The 21,436-nt window shown below is 46.5% G+C and overlaps 1 protein-coding gene across 16 annotated transcripts in view; it reads left to right on the forward strand.

The window, feature by feature from the left end:
- Nucleotides 1–21,436, forward strand: part of mpripa (myosin phosphatase Rho interacting protein a) — a 108,266-nt gene that overhangs the window by 55,273 nt on the left and 31,557 nt on the right. For 8 of the 16 annotated variants that reach the window (XM_021565233.3, XM_021565231.3, XM_090202245.1 and 5 more), the window contains exons 4-9: nucleotides 6,202–6,353; nucleotides 11,623–11,707; nucleotides 15,381–15,597; nucleotides 17,038–17,563; nucleotides 18,901–19,048; nucleotides 20,789–20,899. In XM_021565233.3, the coding sequence (XP_021420908.3) occupies nucleotides 6,202–6,353; nucleotides 11,623–11,707; nucleotides 15,381–15,597; nucleotides 17,038–17,563; nucleotides 18,901–19,048; nucleotides 20,789–20,899 (1,239 nt within the window). The remainder of the gene's footprint in view (nucleotides 1–6,201; nucleotides 6,354–11,622; nucleotides 11,708–15,380; nucleotides 15,598–17,037; nucleotides 17,564–18,900; nucleotides 19,049–20,788; nucleotides 20,900–21,436) is intronic. The other 8 variants (XM_090202240.1, XM_021565234.3, XM_090202250.1 and 5 more) reach the window with 1 other exon arrangement.

Raw genomic sequence — 21,436 nt, forward strand, 5'->3', positions numbered from 1 at the left:
GCCAGGAAAGGTCAACACAACATGAGATGCGATTTAAGCATGGGGAGAGTACGAATTGAGAAAGTGTCAGAAACCAAACGACGAGGAGTGCAGCTAGGCAACTGCTTATCCTGGTCGTCTCAAATAACTAATCTACAGTATGTCAGTGTCTTATGTCTGCATTTGTGTTTATATGTGAAAATGTGCTTGTATTATAAATTGTAATTTAATGTTCAAGGAATCCCGGAAGGTTAGTCCAAATGAGGAGTAATAGAGATCCTAGTAAAAATCAACCATAGTGCCCTCCACGCTCATCAATAAGCTTAGGACCCTGGGACTGAACACCTCCCTCTGCAACTGGACTTCCTGACATGACGCCCCCAGGTGGTAAGCGTAGGCAACGCTGACCCTCAACACGGGGTCCCCTCTGGAGTGAGTCCCCGTACTCTCTGTTCACCCACGACTGCGTGGCCGGGCACAACTCCAACACAATCATTAAGTTTGCCGGCGACACGACGGTGGTAGGCCTGATCACTGAGAGCTTAAAGTTCCTCCGTGTCCACATCACTAAGGATCTATCATGGTCCGCACACACCGACACAGTTGTGAAGAGGACACGACAACGCCTTTGGATGTGAAAAACTTTTAGCATGGGCCCTCAGAGCCTCAAAAAGTTCTACAGCTGCACCATCGAGATCCTATTGACTGGCTGCATCACTGCTTGGTATGGCAACTCCTTGGCATCCGACCGCAAGGCGCTGCAGAGGGTAGTGGGTACGGCCCAGTACATAACAGGGGCCAAGCTCCCTGCCATCCATGACCTCTATACCAGGAGGTGTCAGAGGAAGGCCCTAAAAATGGTCAGACTCCAGCCACCTTAGCCATAAGACTGCCAAGTAGTTATTCCGGGTAGCTATTTGGTTATCTGCATTGACCCTTTTTACACTAACTTTTTTTTGACTCGTCACATACGCTGCTGCTACTGTTTTATCTGTCACTTATTCCTAGTTATATGTATATAACTACCTCGATTACATCGTACCCCTGCACATCGACCCGTTACTGGTACCTATCTTTTATTTCAACAAGGAACGGAACACAGACTGAGACCAAGGTCTCTTTTACAGCTGGGCCCTGCGTATACATGTTTACACATACAGTTTAGGTACAATGATTAAGAAACTACACAAGACACAAACAAAATGATCACAGATGACACAAAAAACACAACAACAAAAAATACAGCAGCTGATGATTACATTTACACACATTTATTCCCCCTAACAACACAAGAACCTGCATTACCCGAAACAGTTACAAGCAATACAAAAATAAAAATCAAGAGTCTGAAGTTGAAGTTTAGTCTCCCAGGCTATTCCATAGGCAAGGAGTGTAACAGGAAAAGGCAGCCATACCCATCTCTGTGGAAATCGCATGGGCCTCAAGTGTAATCCATGCTTGCTGGTTTTAGGAATGATATAGGTAAGTATATAGGCAAGTTGTCGTCACGCATTGTGTATTTATGTTTTACTTTTCTATTATTTCTCTAGCTCCGACTGGGACACATCGTTTTGAAGAGTCATCCAACTCTGAACTCCAAGTCGGAAACTCCTGGCATTTCTAGAGCTCCCGACTTTCCGACCTGAAGATCACTGACGTCATGATTTGACCTCAGATCCCCCCCCCCCCCCCCGAGTTCCCAGGTGTCTTGAAAGCACCGTTAGTCCTATACTGTAATCATAAAGTTCAGTTGAACCTCCTGAACACATTCCAGTAGGGCGAGGTGAGCAAACGTCTGGATGGGTATACTTGCCCTGACAGCACCGCCTGATATCCACCATATGGCATAGCATGATTTACGGAGGCTTCTGTCTGGCTGGGCTTAATATTAAGGGTGGGTTTAGGGTCAGCATCAAGGTCAGGGAATGACGTTGATTTATACATAGGAAGGAAGTATGTTGGCGTATTGGTTCGCTGTTTTTGCAGGAGTGAAATTATAGGACATGGAAACTACAGGACAGGGAGATATTGTGATGGTAATCTCTGGGGGTTGATGATATATCAATCTGTCAACTCTGCGTCACCTGGTCTGTTTCCTTCATGTTTGGGTGTTCATATTCTTCTGGAATGAAGAAGTATATGACTCCATCTCTTTGGCACCCAGGAGCTGCTGGTGTTGGCTTGCTCAACCATGTCTACAGAGTGTGTTTACCCTTGTTGTTGTAAGTCTCCAAGGAACAATTGATTGCGTAATTGGCATTATCAGTTACAACCCCAAATGGACCCGATACAACTCAGTGTTTGTGAGTCAGTCAGGACTTCTCTAGTAGTGCCAGGTTGTCAGCACACCCATTGCTTTTAACTCACCTCTTGAAAAATGGGATATGTTGGAAGGGGAAGGCTAAATCTGAAATCTGTGCAGGAGTTGAATGTGGGAGCTGTTCAACAAAATACTTGCTGAATAATCAAACGATATACATCGTAGTAATCTATAGTGTAATCGACAGTATACTGGAAATCCATTCAAATACTGTAATCCAATTGGAAATCGGGGGGAAATGACATGCCCGTGTTATTGTTGCCAATTCAGCTACTGAAAATGAAACCCTTTTATCATACGTGTGAACAACAGCATTAATGCAAGTGCTCTTGTAACGGACCAAAGCGATCAATAACACTATGATATGCAACATACTGTGTCGACCCCTCCCATGTTCTTCTAATTGAGTGAGTTTCCCCCGACTCTCATTTCTGTTTTCAGAAGTAGACCATCTCCTGCCTGGAATCCAAATGGACTTTGCTACATTTCAACGTTGTTTGACTTGACCGCAACTTTCAGTCTGGTTAAACCAGGCTAAACAGACTCTAGCATTGACAGAAGAACATCAATTAGCCTCCAACCCAACAAAAAATGTAAAGGACACAGCGAGCTGCCAGAGTAAACGCATCCTCTCTTCCAAAATGCCAATAGGGGAAGAACAAGGCTGTTTAGCTTTACTCTCCCGGGTCTTAGGGTATAGACTACAGGCCATGGCCTCCAATTTGTGTTGGGTGTCCCATAATCGGAGAATGATCCGTCCACTAATTGACCACTGTTCAGTTTCTACTCAGGACAACATCTTGAGATTGATTACAAAGCGGGCGAGACAGAATGCGAGAACGGGGGAATAGACTGACGATGAGACAGAGGGGAGGCTACAGAGGGGAGGCAGACTGTGTGAAAGAGAGAGAGGAAAAAGACAAGTTGATTTTAAAGTGTGTGTTTAGCGTGGCGGGTCACTGTTCTCAGACCAGAGAAGAGACTGACACCCTGGGTTAGCCTAACTTCCCGGGAGAGTTCGCATGGCAGCACTGTTGGGATAATCCAAGTAGACATTAGCCGTGCATAGCGATGGGCAACAAACAGACGCTGCTGGCACAGAGTATAACAAGACCACACCGGCACCCACTCTTAATGTAGCGTAGCTTCTGTGCAAAGTAATTGTGCCGAGGGCCTAAATGAAATCACACACACAAAACAACTCTTTGTGTGCACTTGAGTCACGCCTGAAGTGGAGCCACTGATCACACCATTGTCTGAACATCTTGAGAGACAGGAAACTGTTTACCCGGTTTATCAAATCAAATGTTATTTGCCACATACACATGTTTAGCAGATGTTATTGTGGGTGTAGTGAAATGCTTGTGTTTCTAGCTCCAGCACTGCAGTAGTATCTAACAATTCACAACAATACACACAACCTAAAAGGAATGGAATTTTTTGTTTTCTTATTTGACCTTTATTTAACTTATGAAAGCAGGGTTGTTTTTGGTCTCTCTGTCTCTTTGGTCAAATCTTGGTCACTTCCTCGTTAGGAGGTAAGTGGGGCGGCTGTGGTGGTGCTTGTTGACAATCCCACATTGTGTTTATGCTAGTGCTACTCCACAAAGGGCTCATTGTGGAGAGTGACGGCCCAGGAGAGGGGTCCAGGACTCGGCTAAGGGACTGGGGGGCGTTTTGGGGCTGGAGGCTGGGAGGGGTTTTGTCCGGTGGAAAGGCCAGACCGTACTGTACTCAGCTGACGGGGCTGGGAGACTGCACATGTGAGAGGAGTCCCGTGCTCGACTGCTCGGTGTCAACGCCGTGCCTCCAATAGTCCTCCAGATCTCCCGCTGTGCTGTAATAGTATTATGAAAGGGGTTTTTCATCACAAACTCAATGTTGTGGATTCTTGTTACATGAAAAAAAAATGTACTCTGAGTTTAAAGCTGAGATCTTAAGCGGCTTGGAAAACTGTCCACAGAATTTGTAATATTGTTGTTTTGGCCTATACTCTCCTGACCTCTCCCAAGGACACACACACACACACACGTTTGTTTACATGGACAGATGGACCTTACCTCCTCTCGATTCCTCTTCTTCTCTTACTATGTTGCTGGAGCTGAAACTGTACACAGAGGCACCTTGTAAAAAATTGATTCGACAATGTATCCTATGACATACTGTAAACAGCCCATGTTTCTCTTCTCCTCTTTCAACCCCCCTCCCCCCTTTTTTCTCTAATGCCTGAGAGTGACAGGACTCTCAGGTCAAGCTGGCGCCGTCTCTCTCTGAAGCAGGAACAGGCCCTCTCTCCCAGCTGTCTGTCCGCCTGCCTGTCAGATTCGGCTGTTGCGCTGGCCCCTCACCCTAGACTTAAGAGCCCTTCCACACACTACAGGCGTTTTATAGGGCCAGAGGCCCAGGCGAGACGTGCAGAGAAAGTTATAGGATTATCATAATGGCTCATTCTAGGTCTCTGCAAGTTTAGGCTTAACTCTTCTGTGGTGAAAACTCAGGTGTCCGTCAGTCAGTCAGTCAGTCAGCTGGAACACACATGCCCTTCTAGCACAGTTCTCTATGAATTGAGAGGGACTGTAAGGGTAGGGCAAACTGGGCCTCTCGACCGCTTTTTGGGCGGGATAACCATAAACTGTCAGTCATCGAATTTCTTCACCACATCAAAGAGCCTCTAGGGCTAAATTGCTCAATGATTGACAGGGCATGGTTATCCCGCCCATCTGGGCTTCTGTCACTTATTCCATCACTAGCTTGACTTGACCTTTTTTTAATTTGGCCTCCCGCTTTTTCTCTCGGCGTAATTCAGGATCGATGGTGGTTGTAAATCTTCTTCTGTGGCTCTTCTGCACTGATGCTTAGGACCTCAGTGGCATTTTGGGTGCCTGTAATTCTGCCTGTTTGTTTTGAGTAGAGAAGGGCTTGGGGTTTGGGGCTGTCCACGTTGACGCCTGTGTTCTTCTTGGTGGTACACACGTAGCACTCGTCAGTCACGTCCTTTTAAATCCCGCTGCGTACTTGAGTTCATCCTGGGCTCTCCACCGGCTCGGTCAGGAGTAGGTCCGACTTCCCAAAGAAATGCCAAATTCTCCAAAAATGCTCAAAGTGTTTTTTTGTTTTGACGTGTGCATGATTGGGAAGAGTTGCATGACGACGATGCATCTCTCTGTAACCCGTGTGTTTATACACGGTGACTTTGTGAAAGATATTTACAGACGGAGCTCCTTCTCCGTTCAGGGTCGTGTCGGCGCTCCACTATTCACTGTCAACGAGCTGTAACCACACACACACAAACCCATAGTGTATTTGTGTTTAACTGCATAGAAGGTGGACTGCTTGGGTGAGCAGACACTTAACCAGTTTTGTTGCTCGGCTAGTTCGGCGGTCCCGTTGCTTGTGCAGATTAAAGGATGGAGGAGCCATGTACTCCATGCATAGCTGTTTATACAGCCCAGCTAGCCATCGTTGGATGAGTGGATTAAATTAAACGCTCTCACTCTCCCTGTGTGATCCTGTGGCCCTGCAATGTTTACAAGAGGGCAGAACAGAGATCAGTACTGTGCGGGGAAATTCTGGAGATCAATGGCATCAAACACAACATGTTTTGAGTTTGTATACGAGTTTGGTTCCCCAGGTGTGTGTCGGGTTGTCTGTGTTTACATCTGCATTGGTGTGTGTGTGTGTTCATCTTTGTAATACTTACTATACGCACTCAGTGATACTCAAATGGTGGTTTGAAGACCTATGGTTTTAAATTGGGCTGTGACTAGGAACTGTTTATTTGGTGCGTCCCAAAGTTCAAAATATTTTTTTTTTTTTTGGGGGGGGGGGGTGTGTGTAACAGAGCAGTAGTAGGTCACTAGCACTATCTGACCCTGCCCTGTCTCCATCTCTGTGTTCTCTAGCCCAGCACGCTGCCCCAGGGCACCATCAACATGAACCAGTGCTCTGACGTCATCGACGGGGAGTCCAGGACGGGCCAGAAGAACTCCTTGTGCGTTCTCACCCCCGACAGAGAGCACTTCATCCGGGCCGAGTGCCGCGAGATTATCAACGGGTAAGACGTGCATCTGGCTAGGGCACAGTGTAAGAAAGCTATATTCTTCTTATTGGAAAAGTTCAGGTAGTAGGGAGATCACAACAACGACCCCTCCACCTACTTCATTTGTTGTGGCGGCCTCTCCGTCTCCCATTTACATTCGTGCTGTTCTCAGTGGATGTCTTTTGACAAGTGGATGCACAGGTTAGTGTTTTTCATCACGAATCTTGTTCTGGAGGCAGCTCTGCAGAGTATTATGTAGTTGGCACAGCCACAGTCGGATTTTAAACACAACCTTAACCCAAACCTCAACCACACTGCTAACCGTAATGCCTAATCCCAACCTTAAATGAAGACGAAAAAGTTTATGCATTTTTACAATAAGCAGTTTTAACTTTGCAGCTGGCCTATCTAAGAGGAAGTTGCTTCGTTCTGCCTCCAGGACAATAAACATCAACCTGAGCCACAAGCAGGCATCCATCATATTGCTTTCACCTATAAAGGGAAGAATAAGAGAGGAAGCCCTGGTGTCCAATGATTTCAAATACTGGAGTTCTGTCCTAGAGGTCATTGGACCTGTGGGGAGAAAGCCAGTCAGAGGGAAAAGGAAAAGATGGCTAGAGAAAGTGTTGTTGCACAGCCTTGTGGGTGCTGTTCCATTGCTGTGTGAACAGCTCTGCCCCCTGCTGTCTCTATCAGGCAGTGCAGTCGGTGCTCTCTCCCTAATTCGCACTGCAATGACAGTGCACATTCTTTCACTGCCCCCTGCCTCTTTCACTGCCTCCCATCTCCCTCGTTCACTCACCACCGCATTCACTCACTACCTCCTCTTTTATTAAGCCCTCTCACCAACCCCAACCCTTAATACTTGCCTAGTTAAATAAAAACCCAAATAATAATACACTGCCCAACCTTGTACCTCCTGTCCATCCACAGACGTGATAGCACTGCTCTGCTAGCATCTCCCTTCCTCCTGAACACACTCCTGTTCTAGCTACCATTTTATGTCCCCGTACCAACTAACACACTGTCATTGCATGTTAACAAATCACCCTAGTCCCCATGCCTCTTTCTCTGTCAACCCCCCCAATTTATAATACACTAACCTTACTGCCCTCCCCTGCAAAGTCCTTCACGACCCACCTCTTGACACACTTCACAGTGACCCCTCCCTCCCGCTGTACCTGGCTCTCTGCCATCCTGGAAACATATTGGCCCGGGCAGTGTTATTGCCATCTGATTGGGGGGGGCTGGGCCAATGACAAACACCCAGATTAAGAGGATCTCTGTTTTTCTCATGGTCTGAATAAGCCTCTGGCTTTCCCCCCACCCCGCTACCCAGTCTTCCATAGAGGGGGATTAGGCCTGACACATACAGAATGAGGGGGGACAGCATGAAAACTCACTTTCAATCTCAAACTACCAGATTGTATACTGTACTGTACAACAGCTGTAAAAAATAATAATAATAATAAAATGAATCAAATCGAAAACATTTTACAATTTCAATCTTGGCACAATACTTTTCAATACAACAATTTTCACAATACAACAATTTTCTCAATCTTAATCTGTACGCTAACTTGCGGTAACATGCTAAAAACATTCTCTTGTCCCACAAACTAAGATCTATGCTGCTGACATTACTATGCTTGTAGGCGCCATGATAGTGGACTTTTAGGAGGTGCTTTACTAGTGGGCAAAGACGAATGCCAGTAGTACACTGAAATGAGATCTCTGCTATTCAATTTGTTGTTGGATTGGTGTTGAAATGCCACCCCGCCAAGGTTGCCTTGACAAAAGCCAGCCACGTTCCTGTAGTACTTTCATTAGGCCACAGTGTTTTAATATCACAGAGCAGAAACGTTGAATAGGCTTTCACACTCACAAGAGGGCCGGACAATGGGGGAATTGATATGGCTTTGTGTTCTGTGCCATGGTGATGCACTTCGCTCTTCAATTAGTCACAACACAACCATTGTTTAGGCCATCGCAACCACTACCGTTTTTATCAGCGTTATTCATTCATTCATGGAATAGTTCATGTGATTTTTAACGGTTAACTAGTTATCACATTTCTACAAAATAGGTTTGCCACCTCACAAGTTGAACCTGAACTCCTATGAAGATATGAATTAATTCATTGATACTTCCCCGCTGACGTATTGTGGACTCCCACTCATACAGACTGGACGGGTCATGACTTGACGCACATTAGCTGGATTGGTGTGTGACTTAAGGGGAACAAATGTTGACAAACACCTCCTTCCGTATCCAGACTGACTATTCTATTTGGTTGTTGTGGGAACTGCAGGGATTCTCACCGCCAGTTAGTGGATGTGTAATTCAGTATATCTGAGGATATCAGAGAATGCCATGACAGAAGAAGTACAGTAGGTGTGGCTGGTAGCCTAGTGGTTAGACCGTCGGGCCAGTAACCGAAAGGTTGCTAGATCGAATCCATGAGCTGACGAGTTGAAAGTCTGTCGGTAAGATCTTCTGCCCCCGAACAAGGCAGTTAACCCACTGTTTCCTAGGCCGTCATTGTTAATACGAATTTGTTCTTAAGCCTAGTTAAAGGTGTAGGACTGACTAGGTGTCAAGAGTCTCCCAAGTACAGTACTTACATGGGCACGGTTTCCCGATTAGCGACGGAACTTAAATTCACAGGCGTTTAACCATACATCGTTCCTATAACTGACGAAGATGTCACACACGTGTTTCCCAAAATACCACCCAGCGAGAACGTTCACCAAGTGCAGATGGGACCGAAGGAAAGGCAGCTCTACTTTTGGATTCGCTTTCTCCCTTCAAATCTGAGCTAACATTATAATTGTTCCACAATACTGACGACGGATCAGCTCCTAGAGACCTATATGGCTGTAAATATTGAGGGGGCTTATTCTAATCCTTACCCTATAATATTACAATGATTTGGCACATCATTGTGCACATATTGTCACACATTATGAAATATATTGAGGCAAAAGTTAGACGACCTACAATTAGCAAAATTGAACTGATTTAATAGAACATGAAATGTATTTCAATATGATTGAAATAAACTCGGCAAACAAAGAAACGTCCTCAATGTCAACTACGTTTATTTTCAGCAAACTTAACATGTGTAAATATTTGCATGAACATAAGATTCAACAACTGAGACATAAACTGAACAAGTTCCACAGACATGTGACTAACAGAAATAGAATAATGTGTCCCTGAACAAAGGGGGGGGGGTCAAAATCAAAAGTAACAGTCAGTATCTGGTGTGGCCACCAGCTGCATTAAGTACTGCAGTGCATCTCCTGCGAGTGGACTGCACCAGATTTGCCGGTTCTTGCTGTGAGATGTTACCCCACTTCTACCAAGGCACCTGCAAGTTCCCGTACATTTCTGAGGGGAATGGCCCTAGTCCTCATTCTCCAATCCAACAGGTCCCAGATGTGCTCAATGGGATTGAGATCCGGGCTCTTCACTGGCCATGGCAGAACACTGACATTCCTGTCTTGCAGGAACTCACCCACAGAACGAGCAGTATTGGTAGTGGCATTGTCATGCTGGAGAGTCATGTCAGGATGAGCCTGCTGGAAGGGTACCACATGAAGGAGGAGGATGTCTTCCCTGTAACGCACAGCGTTGAGATTGTCTGCAATGACAACAAGCTCAGTCCGATGATGCTGTGACACACCGCCCCAGACCATGACGAACCCTCCACCTCCAAATCGATCCCACTCCAGAGTACAGGCCTCCGTGTAACGCTCATTCCTTTGAAGATAAACACAAATCCGACCATCACCCCTGGTGAGACAACCGTGACTCGTCAGTGAAGAGCACTTTTTGCCAGTCCTGTCTGGTCCAGTGATGGTGGGTTTGTGCCCATAGGTGACGTTGCTGCCGGTGATGTCTGGTGAGGACCTGCCTTACAACAGGCCTGCAAGCCCTCAGTCCAGCCTCTCTCAGCCTATTGCAGACAGTCTGAGCACTGATGGAGGGATTGTGTGTTCCTGGTGTAACTCGGGTAGTTGTTGCCATCCTGTACCTGTCCCGCAGGTGCGATGTTCGGATGTACCGATCATGTGCAGGTGTTTGTTACACGTGGTCTGCCACTGCGAGGGCGATCAGCTGTCCGTCCTGTCTCCCTGTAGCGCTGTCTTGGGTGTCTCACAGTGCAGACATTGCAATTTATTGCCCTGGCCACATCTGCAGTTCTCATGCCTCCTTGCAGCATGCCTAAGGCATGTTCACGCAGATGAGCAGGGACCCTGGGCATCTTTCTTTTGGTGTTTTTCAGAGTCAATAGAAAGGCCTCTTTAGTGTCCTAAGTTTTCATAACTGTGACCTTAATTGCCTACCGTCTGTAAGCTGTTAGTGTCTTAACGACCGTTCCACAGGTGCATGTTCATGAACTGTTTATGGTTCATTGAACGAGCATGGGAAACAGTGTTTTAAACCCTCTACAATGAAGATCGTTGTATTTTTAAGAATGATCTTTGAGAGACCGGGTCCTGAAAAGGGGACGTTTTTGCTGAGTTTATATAGGCCTAGGCTGTATAGCCTACTGTATTTGTTTTTTAAAGCGGTCATCTCGGTTTTCATTTGAAGCATCTTTTTATCCTTAACCTTTTTCTTTGTTTTTGCATAGACATTGACAACTTTTGTTTGTAGCGGTGGTCACAGAGGTGACAGATAAACATATAAAGATTATTTTTATAAAGTGACACGGGGGGCAGGGGGGGGGGGGGGGGGGGGGTCAAAAAAAGCATCTAACGATGGATTTAGCTGTTCTACGAGTGGTCTGAGGCAATTGGTAAATGAGGGCTTTCAACCGCACGGGGACTTAACAATCCTTTTACGAAGGTTCTAACGATGAACTTAACCTTCAAATGCTTTTGGGATACCGGGCCCTGGTCACAAAGAGTAGTCTACCTTGGCTTGAACTTGTTCTCAACTGGCCTACCTGGTTAAATTAAAGGTCAAATCAAAAATACAATTGGTGATGAGTGTTCTGAGACACACGTACTGTATTTCACAGACCAGAACCAGTGTTTTCCAAGTGGTAGGACCAGCTGGCAGGTCACAGCCTGTTTGTTTTCGGGTTGTGACTGGGTCACGTCTAGGAACAGTGCTTTTGTTTATTCAGTGGCTCATGGGAAATCTCCAAAAACCTATTGATGGGTCTTAATTCACACAAAAAAAATGCTTGGGAACCATCAGTCTAGAGTTTTGTCTTGTTTTTATATTTGTCACTAATGACAGATTTTTGCCCCTTTGATCGTCTCTGCAGATGGCAGGAGGCCCTGACGGTCTATCCCAGGACCAACAAGCAGAACCAGAAGAAGAAGCGCAAAGTGGAGCCACCCACTCCTCAGGTACCATGCCCTCCACTCTGAGATTCTAATTAAGTACTGTATATACTGTACAATGTATTGGATATGTGGTCTCCTTATTGCAGGGCTTCCCAAACTCGGTCCTCGGGACCCCAAAGGGTACACATTTGCGTTTATTGCCCTAGCGCTACACAGCTGATTCAAATGATCAACTAATCATCGAGCTTTGATCGTTTGAATCAGGACCGAGTTTGGGAACCGCTGCCCTATTGTATAATGTACTCCAACAAACTGAATGGTCTTATTGTAACAGGGTGTATGGTGGATATCGGACCAGTACACACTAGCTTAAGATGAATCATAACGATTAGGTATAATGGACTGGTTTGGTATGAAGTCGTGTTATTGTATTGAATTTAAGAGGCTTGTATGATAACATGACAGACACTTTTGCCCTGAGGGGAATTTAAACGAAATGTCCATGTCAGTACATGCTTACACTACAGAGGTTCTCTCTGTTAGAGAGTTAGATACATGAAAAAAAGAGGGTAACGTAAAGGTAAGAGGTTTTAATGACTAGATGAAGTAATGGTATTGAATATCCTCCTCTACAGACCACACACTTTGCGGTGCGGTTTGTTATTTTCCTTTCTTCCTTTCATTTTGATGTGATGCCAGATTTGTGGCGGGCGCAGAGACTGGCTCCGAAGCTCATTGTCTGGGTCTTCTAATGGCAGTGGACCGAAACAGACCCCCCCACACACACACACACACACACACACTGAGTCTAGTAGACACTAACAGCCTAATTTGCTTAAGAGAAAACACAGACAGAGGGGTGACCCTCACTTTTATGCCATGTTGGCCTCCTAAGTCCTGTGTTCCTGAAGTCTGCTCTGCACAGCAGTGAGCGTAGCTGCTTTCTTTCTGTCTGTCTGTCTGTCTTGCTTTGTCTAATTGGCTTGTCTGTCTGCCCCCTCTCCCTGTGCCCTCCCTTTACCCACTCGGTAGCAGTAATTACTGGTGCTGGCTGGCAGCATTCTGCACAGAAACCACAGAACAAATGCAGGGGACAAAACTGGGTTAACAGTGCTCTGGATCAGGAAAACCAGACCAGTGGGGGGCCAGGAGTTATTGCTTGTTCCTACAAAACACTGTCTGCCTGACTTTCTGTACTTCTCTTTTATATGTAGGTACAAGTATGGTATGTGTTGAGTCAATGACATTCTGGCGGCATCCACTTGCAGACATACGGTACAATGAGTCAAGGCCAAGCCATGTAATTAAGGTTGTTTACTTGAGCGAGTGATGACGCTTTCATTGCAGGTTCCAGATCGCTTTCCGTCCTCGTCGCATCCAGGTCTGACCAGCGCCGTTTGACTGATCTCTGTACCAGAGCGTATAGGAAAGAGCTTGTCACATAGGTGCATATTCAATGTAAGACTGAATGTTTCTCCACTTCCCCATTACTAAAAACGGTGCTAAGAAGCCATTTCCACCTGAAACCGCTCCACCCGCTTACACGTTTCTCACCAGAGATTCCTGTCTGCTCTGTAAATACGTAGGCACAGAGAAACATCTGTTTGCTTTCTGGGAAGTGGTTCCAAGGCAAACAGCACCTGACAAGGAGAGGTTAAGTCCATTGTATCTTGACAGGCCATTCTGGTGTTGCTGGCTTTTCGTGAGAGTGGCCATAAACTGTCTTTCTATGATCCTCTCTAGTTGGAAAAAAAAAAACCTTGGGACAGAAATGCAATGTTTGCTCCTCCAAATCCTTGCTCCTGGCTATATGGTCTTGAGTAGCAGGGACTTTGAGGCTAGAGGGAAGAAAATCTGCTCCGCCATGGCAAGGGGCCACCGGCAGGGCATTAGTGACTCCATGTCCTGTTCCAGGCTTCAAGAATCTTCAACCCTGTTGAGAAGACCAACCTCTGGATTGGACCCCCATAAGGTTCCGTTGTCAGGCCCACCTGACTGTGAAGACTCGTGTTATTGTCACATACACACCTTCTAACCACTGCAGTGAAATGTGTTGTTTTACAGGGTCCTGGAACAAAGTAGGGTTAAGGGCCTTGCTCAAGGGCACACCAACACATTGTTCACTTTGTCGGCTCGGGTATTAGAACCAGCGACCTTTCGGTTGCTGACCCCAACCCTCTAACCACTAGGCTACCTGCCGCCCAATAGATCCACCCCCTAACTGCAAAGGCTCTGTGCGATTTGCAGGGTGTACGAAGTCCGAGCTATCATTTTATCACCAGAGACATGAACGGACATGCTTTGAGTTGAGCCAAACTGGATGTACTTCAATCCCGAATGGCTACACAATCTCAATCCCAATCTCAAACCTTAATCCCAATTCCAATCAATCCAGGTGGAGGGGGATCGAAGTGGACACTCTTATACATCTTTCTTGTTTCAAAGGCAGTAATTCAGGGTTCAGTGGCATGCCTCCATATGTGCTGTTTGAGAGGGGATTGGCCGGAGATAGCAAGGGTCTATTCAGATTTCATTATCTCCGGCCACACGTAAACATATCCCAGGGCCTACCGAGTGTTGCAGCGGTCTAAGGCACTGTATCGCAGTGCTAGAGGCCTCACTACAGACCCTGGTTCGACTCTAGGCTGTGTCGCAGCCTGCCGCGACCGGGAGACCCATGAGGCGGCGCACAATTGGCCCAGCGTTGTCCGGGTTACGGGAGGTTTTGGCTGGCCAGGATGTCCTTGTCCCATCGCGCTCTTGTGGCGGGCTGGGCGCATGCACGCTGCCTGTACGGCGTTTCCTCCGACACATTGGTGCGGCTGGCTTCCGGGTTAAGCGAGCAGTGTGTCAAGAAGCAGTGCGGCTTGGCGGGGTCATGTTTCGGAGGATGCATGGCTCTCGACCTTCGCCTCTCCCGAGCCCCATCGCTGCAACTCCTGTACGGACAAGACTGTAACTACCAATTGGAAATCATGAAAGGGCGTCAAAAGTACCCTCAGAAAAAAAAGAACATATCCGAAAAATATAGTCGCAGGGAAAGGAGGGAAGAGCGGTGCTGACGGAAGTAAGAATTATCAGTATCGCAAAATACTAAGAGTCAAGAGTCTACCTTTTTATTATCCCTGATTACATGCCAAAACGGATTTGTTTTGTGTGTATGTGTACTATATGTACTGAATGCAGGTATTGGTAAAAACCATAAATGAGCAGGGACTTTACAGTAAATATACTGCCTTGTTATTAACAAGCATTTGAAGACATTAAGTATGAAGTCAGGCATAAGTCGTCACATCTCTATCCCACAGAATGTTTCCCTTGTCTGTTCGGTCCTCTACAACAACAACAGGTGTGACTGCCATGAAGGAGCTCTTTGTTCTTTGTTGAGCTGTCTGTCTGCCTCTCTTTCACTTTGCCCCTCCCTCCATCCCTCTTAAATCTGTCAATCTGTGCTGTTCTGTAATGAAACAATACTCTTTGTACATACGGTCTCTTCGCTAAACTTTTATTGAAAATGCTAAAGGAACTCTTAGTCATCGGAATACATGAAAAAGCTCCCCCAAAGAAAGAGATGGACACATGGACTCAATAGATGGTCACGATTCATCTTCATTGTTGACATGTGTAACGATTGCATTTGTCTCTTTCCTCCTCCACTGAACCCTCTTGCACTCTTGTCTTTCCCTCTCTCTTCCTTTTACTGTTCTCGTCCCCCCCCACCCACCTCTACCCCCAGGAGCCTGGCCCAGCCAAGGTGACAGTGACCAGTAGCGGGGGCAGTATCCCCTGCCTGCCCAGCAGTATAGCCAGTGCAGAGCGGGTGCCGGCCAGCCGCTCCACACTGTGGCAGGAGGAGAGATGGAGCAGGGCATCCACCATCCCCTGCAGCCGCAGCGCCTCCTGTCTCAGCCAGCTGACCCAGAGCCACCCGGGGTCAAGCGTCACCAGAGAGGGTGAGGAAAGACTGGAGACACTCTTTCACCAAAGCACCTGAGCCAATACATTTTTGGGTGTCAGCATAGCAGTCATTTTAGTTTGTAATCAACAGCCAAGGCAGTTATTGGACGCCAATGTTGATATCCTCGCTCTGTGTTCATGTACATACACTACCTGGCCAAAAGTATGTGGACAACCATTCAAATTAGTGGATTCGGCTATTTCACATTCGTTGCTGACAAGTGTATAAAATCAAACACAACGCTATGCAATCTCCATTGACAAACATTGGCAGTAGAATTGCCCGTACTGAAGAGCTCAGTTACTTTCAATGTGGCACTGTCATAGGATGCCACCTTTCCAACAAGTCAGCTCGTCATATTTCTATCCTGCTAGAGCTGCCCTGGTCAACTGTAAGTGCTATTATTGTGAAATGGAAAAGTCTAGGAGCAACAACGGCTCAGCCGCAAAGTGGTAGTCCACACATGATCATAGAACGGGAATGGCGAGTGCTGAAGCGCATAGCGCGTAAAAATAAATGTCTGTCCTCAGATGCTAAACTCTGTATCGAGTTCCAAACTGCCTCTGGAAGCAAAGTCAGCACAAGAACTGTTCGTCGGGAGCTTCATGAAATGGGTTTCCATGGCCGAGCAGCCGCACACAAGCCTAAGATCACCATGCGCAATGCCAAGCGTCGGCTGGAGTGGTGTAAAGCTCGCCACCATTGGAGCAGTGGAAACGCGTTTTCTGGAGTGATGAACCACGCTTCACCATCTGGCAGTCCGATGGTTGAATCTGGGTTTGGCGGATGCCAGGAGAACGCTACCTGCCCGAATGCATAGAGCGAACTGTAAAGTTTGGTGGAAGAGGAATAATGGTCTGGGACTGTTTTTCATGGTTCGGGCTAGGCCCATTGGTTCCAATGAAGGAAAATCTTAATGCTACAGCATACAATGACATTCTAGACGATTCTGTGCTTCCGACTTTGTGGCAACAGTTTGGGGAAGGCCCTTTCCTGTTTCAGCATGCAAATGCCCCTGTGCACAAAGTGAGGTCCATACAGAAATGGTTTGTCGAGATCGGTGTGGAATATCTTGACTGACCTGCACAGAGCCCTGACCTCAACCCAATCAAACACCTTTGAGATGAATTGGAACGCCAGGCCTAATGGACCAACATCAGTGCCCAACCTCACTAATGCTCTTGGGGCTGAATGGAAGCAAGTCCCCACAGCAATCTTCCAACACCTAGTGGAAAGCCTTCCTAGAAGAGTGGAGGCTGTTATAGCAGCAAAGAGGGACCAACTCCATATTAATACCCATGATTTTGAAATGAGATGTTCGACGAGAAGGTGTCCACATCCTTTTGACCACGTAGTGTACGTGCTTGTGTATTTATTTTCTGCCAAACATTTTTTGTAATCTTTCCCTTACTCTGCTTTGTTTGTGTGGTGCAAGACGGTAGCTCCCTGAGCGGCGGACGCAAGGTACGAGTGGAGAGTGGCTACTTCTCCCTGGAGAAGACAAAGTCGCCGGAGCCCCCCCAGCCTCCCCAGCACCAGCCCCTGACCACCTCTACCTCCCTCGGCGTCCTCCACCACAGGTATAGCCCCTGTGACTCCCCCTCGTACCCCAACACCTCCCTGAACTACCCCTCCTCAGACCCCCTCCCCTCCCCAGGCGCCCTCCTCTCCCCTAGCTACTCCACTGTCAGCTCCTCCCAGAGCTCCCTTGACTCGGAGCCCAGCAGCAATGCCCTGAGCTGGGACAGCCGAGGCGGGGCAGGTGGGAATGTTGGCGGTGGTGGTGGGGGAAGAGTGGGACGACCAGGCAAGGACTACGTGGTGCTGTCGAACGTGCCGCGGGCTCGCCGGCTGAGCCACCGCGAGGCCTTCCGCTCGGACAAGAAGAGGGTGGAGCTGAGGGCGCGCACACGCAGCCCCGGACGGGAGGAGGTGGCCAGGCTGTTTGGGCTGGAGCGCAGGTGAGGATATTGAGATGACCCACCACATACCCGCACATTTATTTAACTTATGCACAAAGGCACTTAGAAACAGTCAAACCCACACTACACCCAGCATTGCTTTGTAAGCCCACCGACTATATTGAATGTTATCACGCATGCGATCTTCAGTGTTTTGGTTTTGTCAACCCTCCACTAAATTCAATTACTATGATCTTCATGAGCTGTATTGGTCTTCTGGCCCCACCTAGTGGCAGCAGTCCTCGAGATCCTCTACTGCCTCTTTCATAATTGAATGGTTCTCTTGGAGCCAAATGTAAAAACCAACGTATGTTTATTGCTTGCATATTTCCCCCTCTGTCCAGCTCTGTCTACTTTGCTATTTTTTTTTGTTTTTTTTGTTTTGTCTCTTCCAGGAGCTTCTGAAAATTTGCCCTCCCAAACCTTCCACCTCCGTCCTGCTGCGCCCTGCTGGTTACCGCTGACTCCTGCTTTCTCTCATTCCACCACACACACACACACACACACACACACACACACACACACACACACACACACACACACACACACACACACGCGCTCTCACTCATTCACTCACAATCTCTCACACGCTCAGTCAGTCACTCACAACTGGTCCAGTCTCCTTGGCTAACGCTGCTGATGCTGCCATTGCTGCTGCTCCTGGGAATATGGTCCTTAATCCTACAATGATCCTCCTTCCTCTCCATCTGAAGTTTGATCTCTTCACATAACACTCTATACTCATCATACTCTATCAGTCTCTTGTGGACCATTTTCCTTTTCTAGTTGCACTTACACATTCTCTCTATGGAATATGTGTTGTGCCAAAATGATGAACCAATGTCGTCATTGATCAAAATGTTCTTACATTCAAACCAGACTGATACTATAGACTTATAGATTTTTGGCACAAAGCAGCCTCCATAGTCCTGCTCTGCTCTTTTAGTCAACGCACATTGACGCTTAGGACCTTGAGAGGATTTGCTCTTTTTTTTTTTTTTTTTGCAGCTCATTTGATTGTGTGTTATATCCTGACGCATGGCCGACGGAAGAGTAACACGACTTCATCAGAAGAAAGGCTGCAGACGGTTTTAGTAGCAGCAGCTTGAGTGTGTTAGAGCCTCGTGTTTTACTGGAAAACAGTCGGCAGCCGCCTTATAAAAAACATGTTACTCTTCAGTTATTGGAAACAAAATGTACAGCAAGAGATGATCCATAGCTGAGCTTTCAAAGACCCTATGTCATGCTGTTTATGTGATACTGTTCATGATTTTGTGTGTGTGTGTGTGTGTGTGTGTGTGATGCTGGCTGACTGCGTATGTGTATGTTTTCCACAGGCGTTCTCAGGTGATAGGGAAGTTTGAGTCGGGGGATGGGGAGGGCGTGGAACACATGGACACCACCTCTCCTTCGGAGCCCCCCTCCAATACCGTGTCTGTCCAGAGGCAGGGGCGTAGCGAGAGACGCTCCCTCGCTTGCAAACAGGTAATGTCCCCCCTCCATCCCCCCCTAACACAAGGCTGTGTTAAACCATACATGGCACCTAACATTAGCTCCAATTTACAGGGAACTCTCATTCATCATAAACCTTTCATAAATGTTTGTTGACGTCAATATGAAGATAACCGTGTTAAAATTTACGTGAATACATACACTACAGTAGTTTACGGTGCATTCGGGAAGTACTCAGACCCCTTGACTTTTTCCACATTTTGTTACTTTACAGCCTTATTCTAGAATGGATTCAATTGTTTTCCCCCTCATCAATCTACACACAATACCCCTTAATGACAAAGCAAAAACAGGTTTTCAGAAATGTTTGCAAATGTATTAAAAATGTAAACTATCACATTTACACAAGTATTCAGACCCTTTACTCAGTACTTTGTTGAAGCACCTTTGGCAGCTATTACAGCCTCAAGTCTTCTTGGGTATGATGCTACAAGCTTGGCACACCTGTATTTGGGGAGTTTCTCCAATTCTTCTCTGCAGATCCTCTCAAGCTCCGGCAGGTTGGATGGAGAGTGTCGCTGCACAGCTATTTTCAGGTCTCTCCAGAGATGTTAGTTCTGGTTCAAGTCTGGGCTCTGGCTGGGCCACTCAAGAACGTTCAGAGACTTGTCCTGAAACCACTCCTGCGTTGTCTTGACTGTGTGCTTAGGGTCGTTGTCCTGTTGGAAGGTGAACCTTCGTCGTAGTCGGAGGTCCTGAGTGGTCTGGAGCAGGTTTTCATCAATGACCCCTTTGTACTTTTCTCTGTTCATCTGTGCCTCGATCCTGACTAGTCTCCCAGTCCCTGCCACAAAAACATCCCCACAGCATGACGCTGCCAGCACCATGATTCACCGTAGGGATGGTGCAAGGTTTCCTCCAGACGTGATGCTTGGCATTCAGGCCAAAGAGTTCAATCTTGGTTTCGTCAGACTAGTGAATCTTGTTTTTCATAGTCTTGACAGTCCTTTAGGTGCCTTTTGGCAAACTCCAAGCAGGCTGTCATGTGCCTTTTAATGATGAGTGGTAGAGTGCTGCAGAGATGGTTGTCCTTCTGGAAGGTTCTCCCTTCTCCACAGAGGAACTCTGGAGCTCTGTTAGAGTGACCATTGGGTTCTTGGTCAACTCCCTGATTAAGACCCTTCTCCCCTGATTGCTCAGTTTGGTGGTTCCAAACGTCTTCCATTTAGGAATGATGGAGGCCACTGTGTTCTTGTGCACCTTCAGTGGTGCAGACATTTTTTGGTACCCTTCCCCAGATCTGTGCCTCGACACAACCCTGTCTCGGAGCTCTATGGACAATCCCTTCGACCTCATGGCTTGGTTCTTGCTCTGACTATCACTGTCAACTGTGGGACCTTATATTGAGAGGCGTGTGCCTTCCAAATCATGTCCAATCAATTGAATTGACCACAGGTGGACTCCAATCAAGTTGTAGAAACCTCTCAAGGATGATTTAATGGAAGCAGGATCCACCGGAGCTCAATTTTGAGTCTCATAGCAAAGGGTTTGAATACTTATGTAAATAAGGTATTTGTTTTATTTTTTACAAATTTGCAAAGGTTTCTAAAATCCTGTTATGGGGTATCGTGTGTAGATTGAGGGGAATGAGGTTATAAAGCAAAAAATGTAGATAAAGCGAATGCTTTATATGAGCTGTAGTGAGTGTTTTTAGTAATATTTCATAGCCAATGGATTCATGTCATGTCGACCCTATATGTTGGGCATTTTCAGGAGATGTCATTGGATGCTGAGAAGGAGCGTCGCGTTCCTGATGTGTCCTGCTCGTTCAACTTCCGGAGGGCAAAGTCCCTGGACCGCCGAGTGACCGAGTCCTCTATGACTGTGAGTGATGGGCAGTACTTTACTTTACGCAAGGTCACTCCACTGTACTTTATGCTAGGTTACTTTATATTAGATCACTTTAGTTTGTGATAGGTTGTTACTTTGCGCTAGGTCACTCCACTGTACTTTATGCTAGGTTACTTTATATTAGATCACTTTAGTTTGTGATAGGTTGTTACTTTGCGCTAGGTCACTCCACTGTACTTTATGCTAGGTTACTTTATATTGGATCACTTTAGTTTGTGATAGGTTGATACTTTGCGCTAGGTTACATCACTTTACTTTATGCTAGGTTACTTTATATTAGATCACTTTAGTTTGTGATAGGTTGTTACTTTGCGCTAGGTTACTTCACTTTACTTTATGCTAGGTTACTTTACATTAGGTCACTTTAGTTTGTGATAGGTTGTTACTTTGCGCTAGGTTACATCACTTTACTTTATGCTAGGTTACTTTATATTAGATCACTTTAGTTTGTGATAGGTTGTTACTTTGCGCTAGGTTGTTACTTTGCGCTAGGTCACTCCACTGTACTTT

Source organism: Oncorhynchus mykiss, chromosome 16 (genome assembly GCF_057628025.1).
Source record: "Oncorhynchus mykiss isolate SJ-2025 chromosome 16, ASM5762802v1, whole genome shotgun sequence".
NCBI classification, from domain to species: domain Eukaryota; kingdom Metazoa; phylum Chordata; class Actinopteri; order Salmoniformes; family Salmonidae; genus Oncorhynchus; species Oncorhynchus mykiss.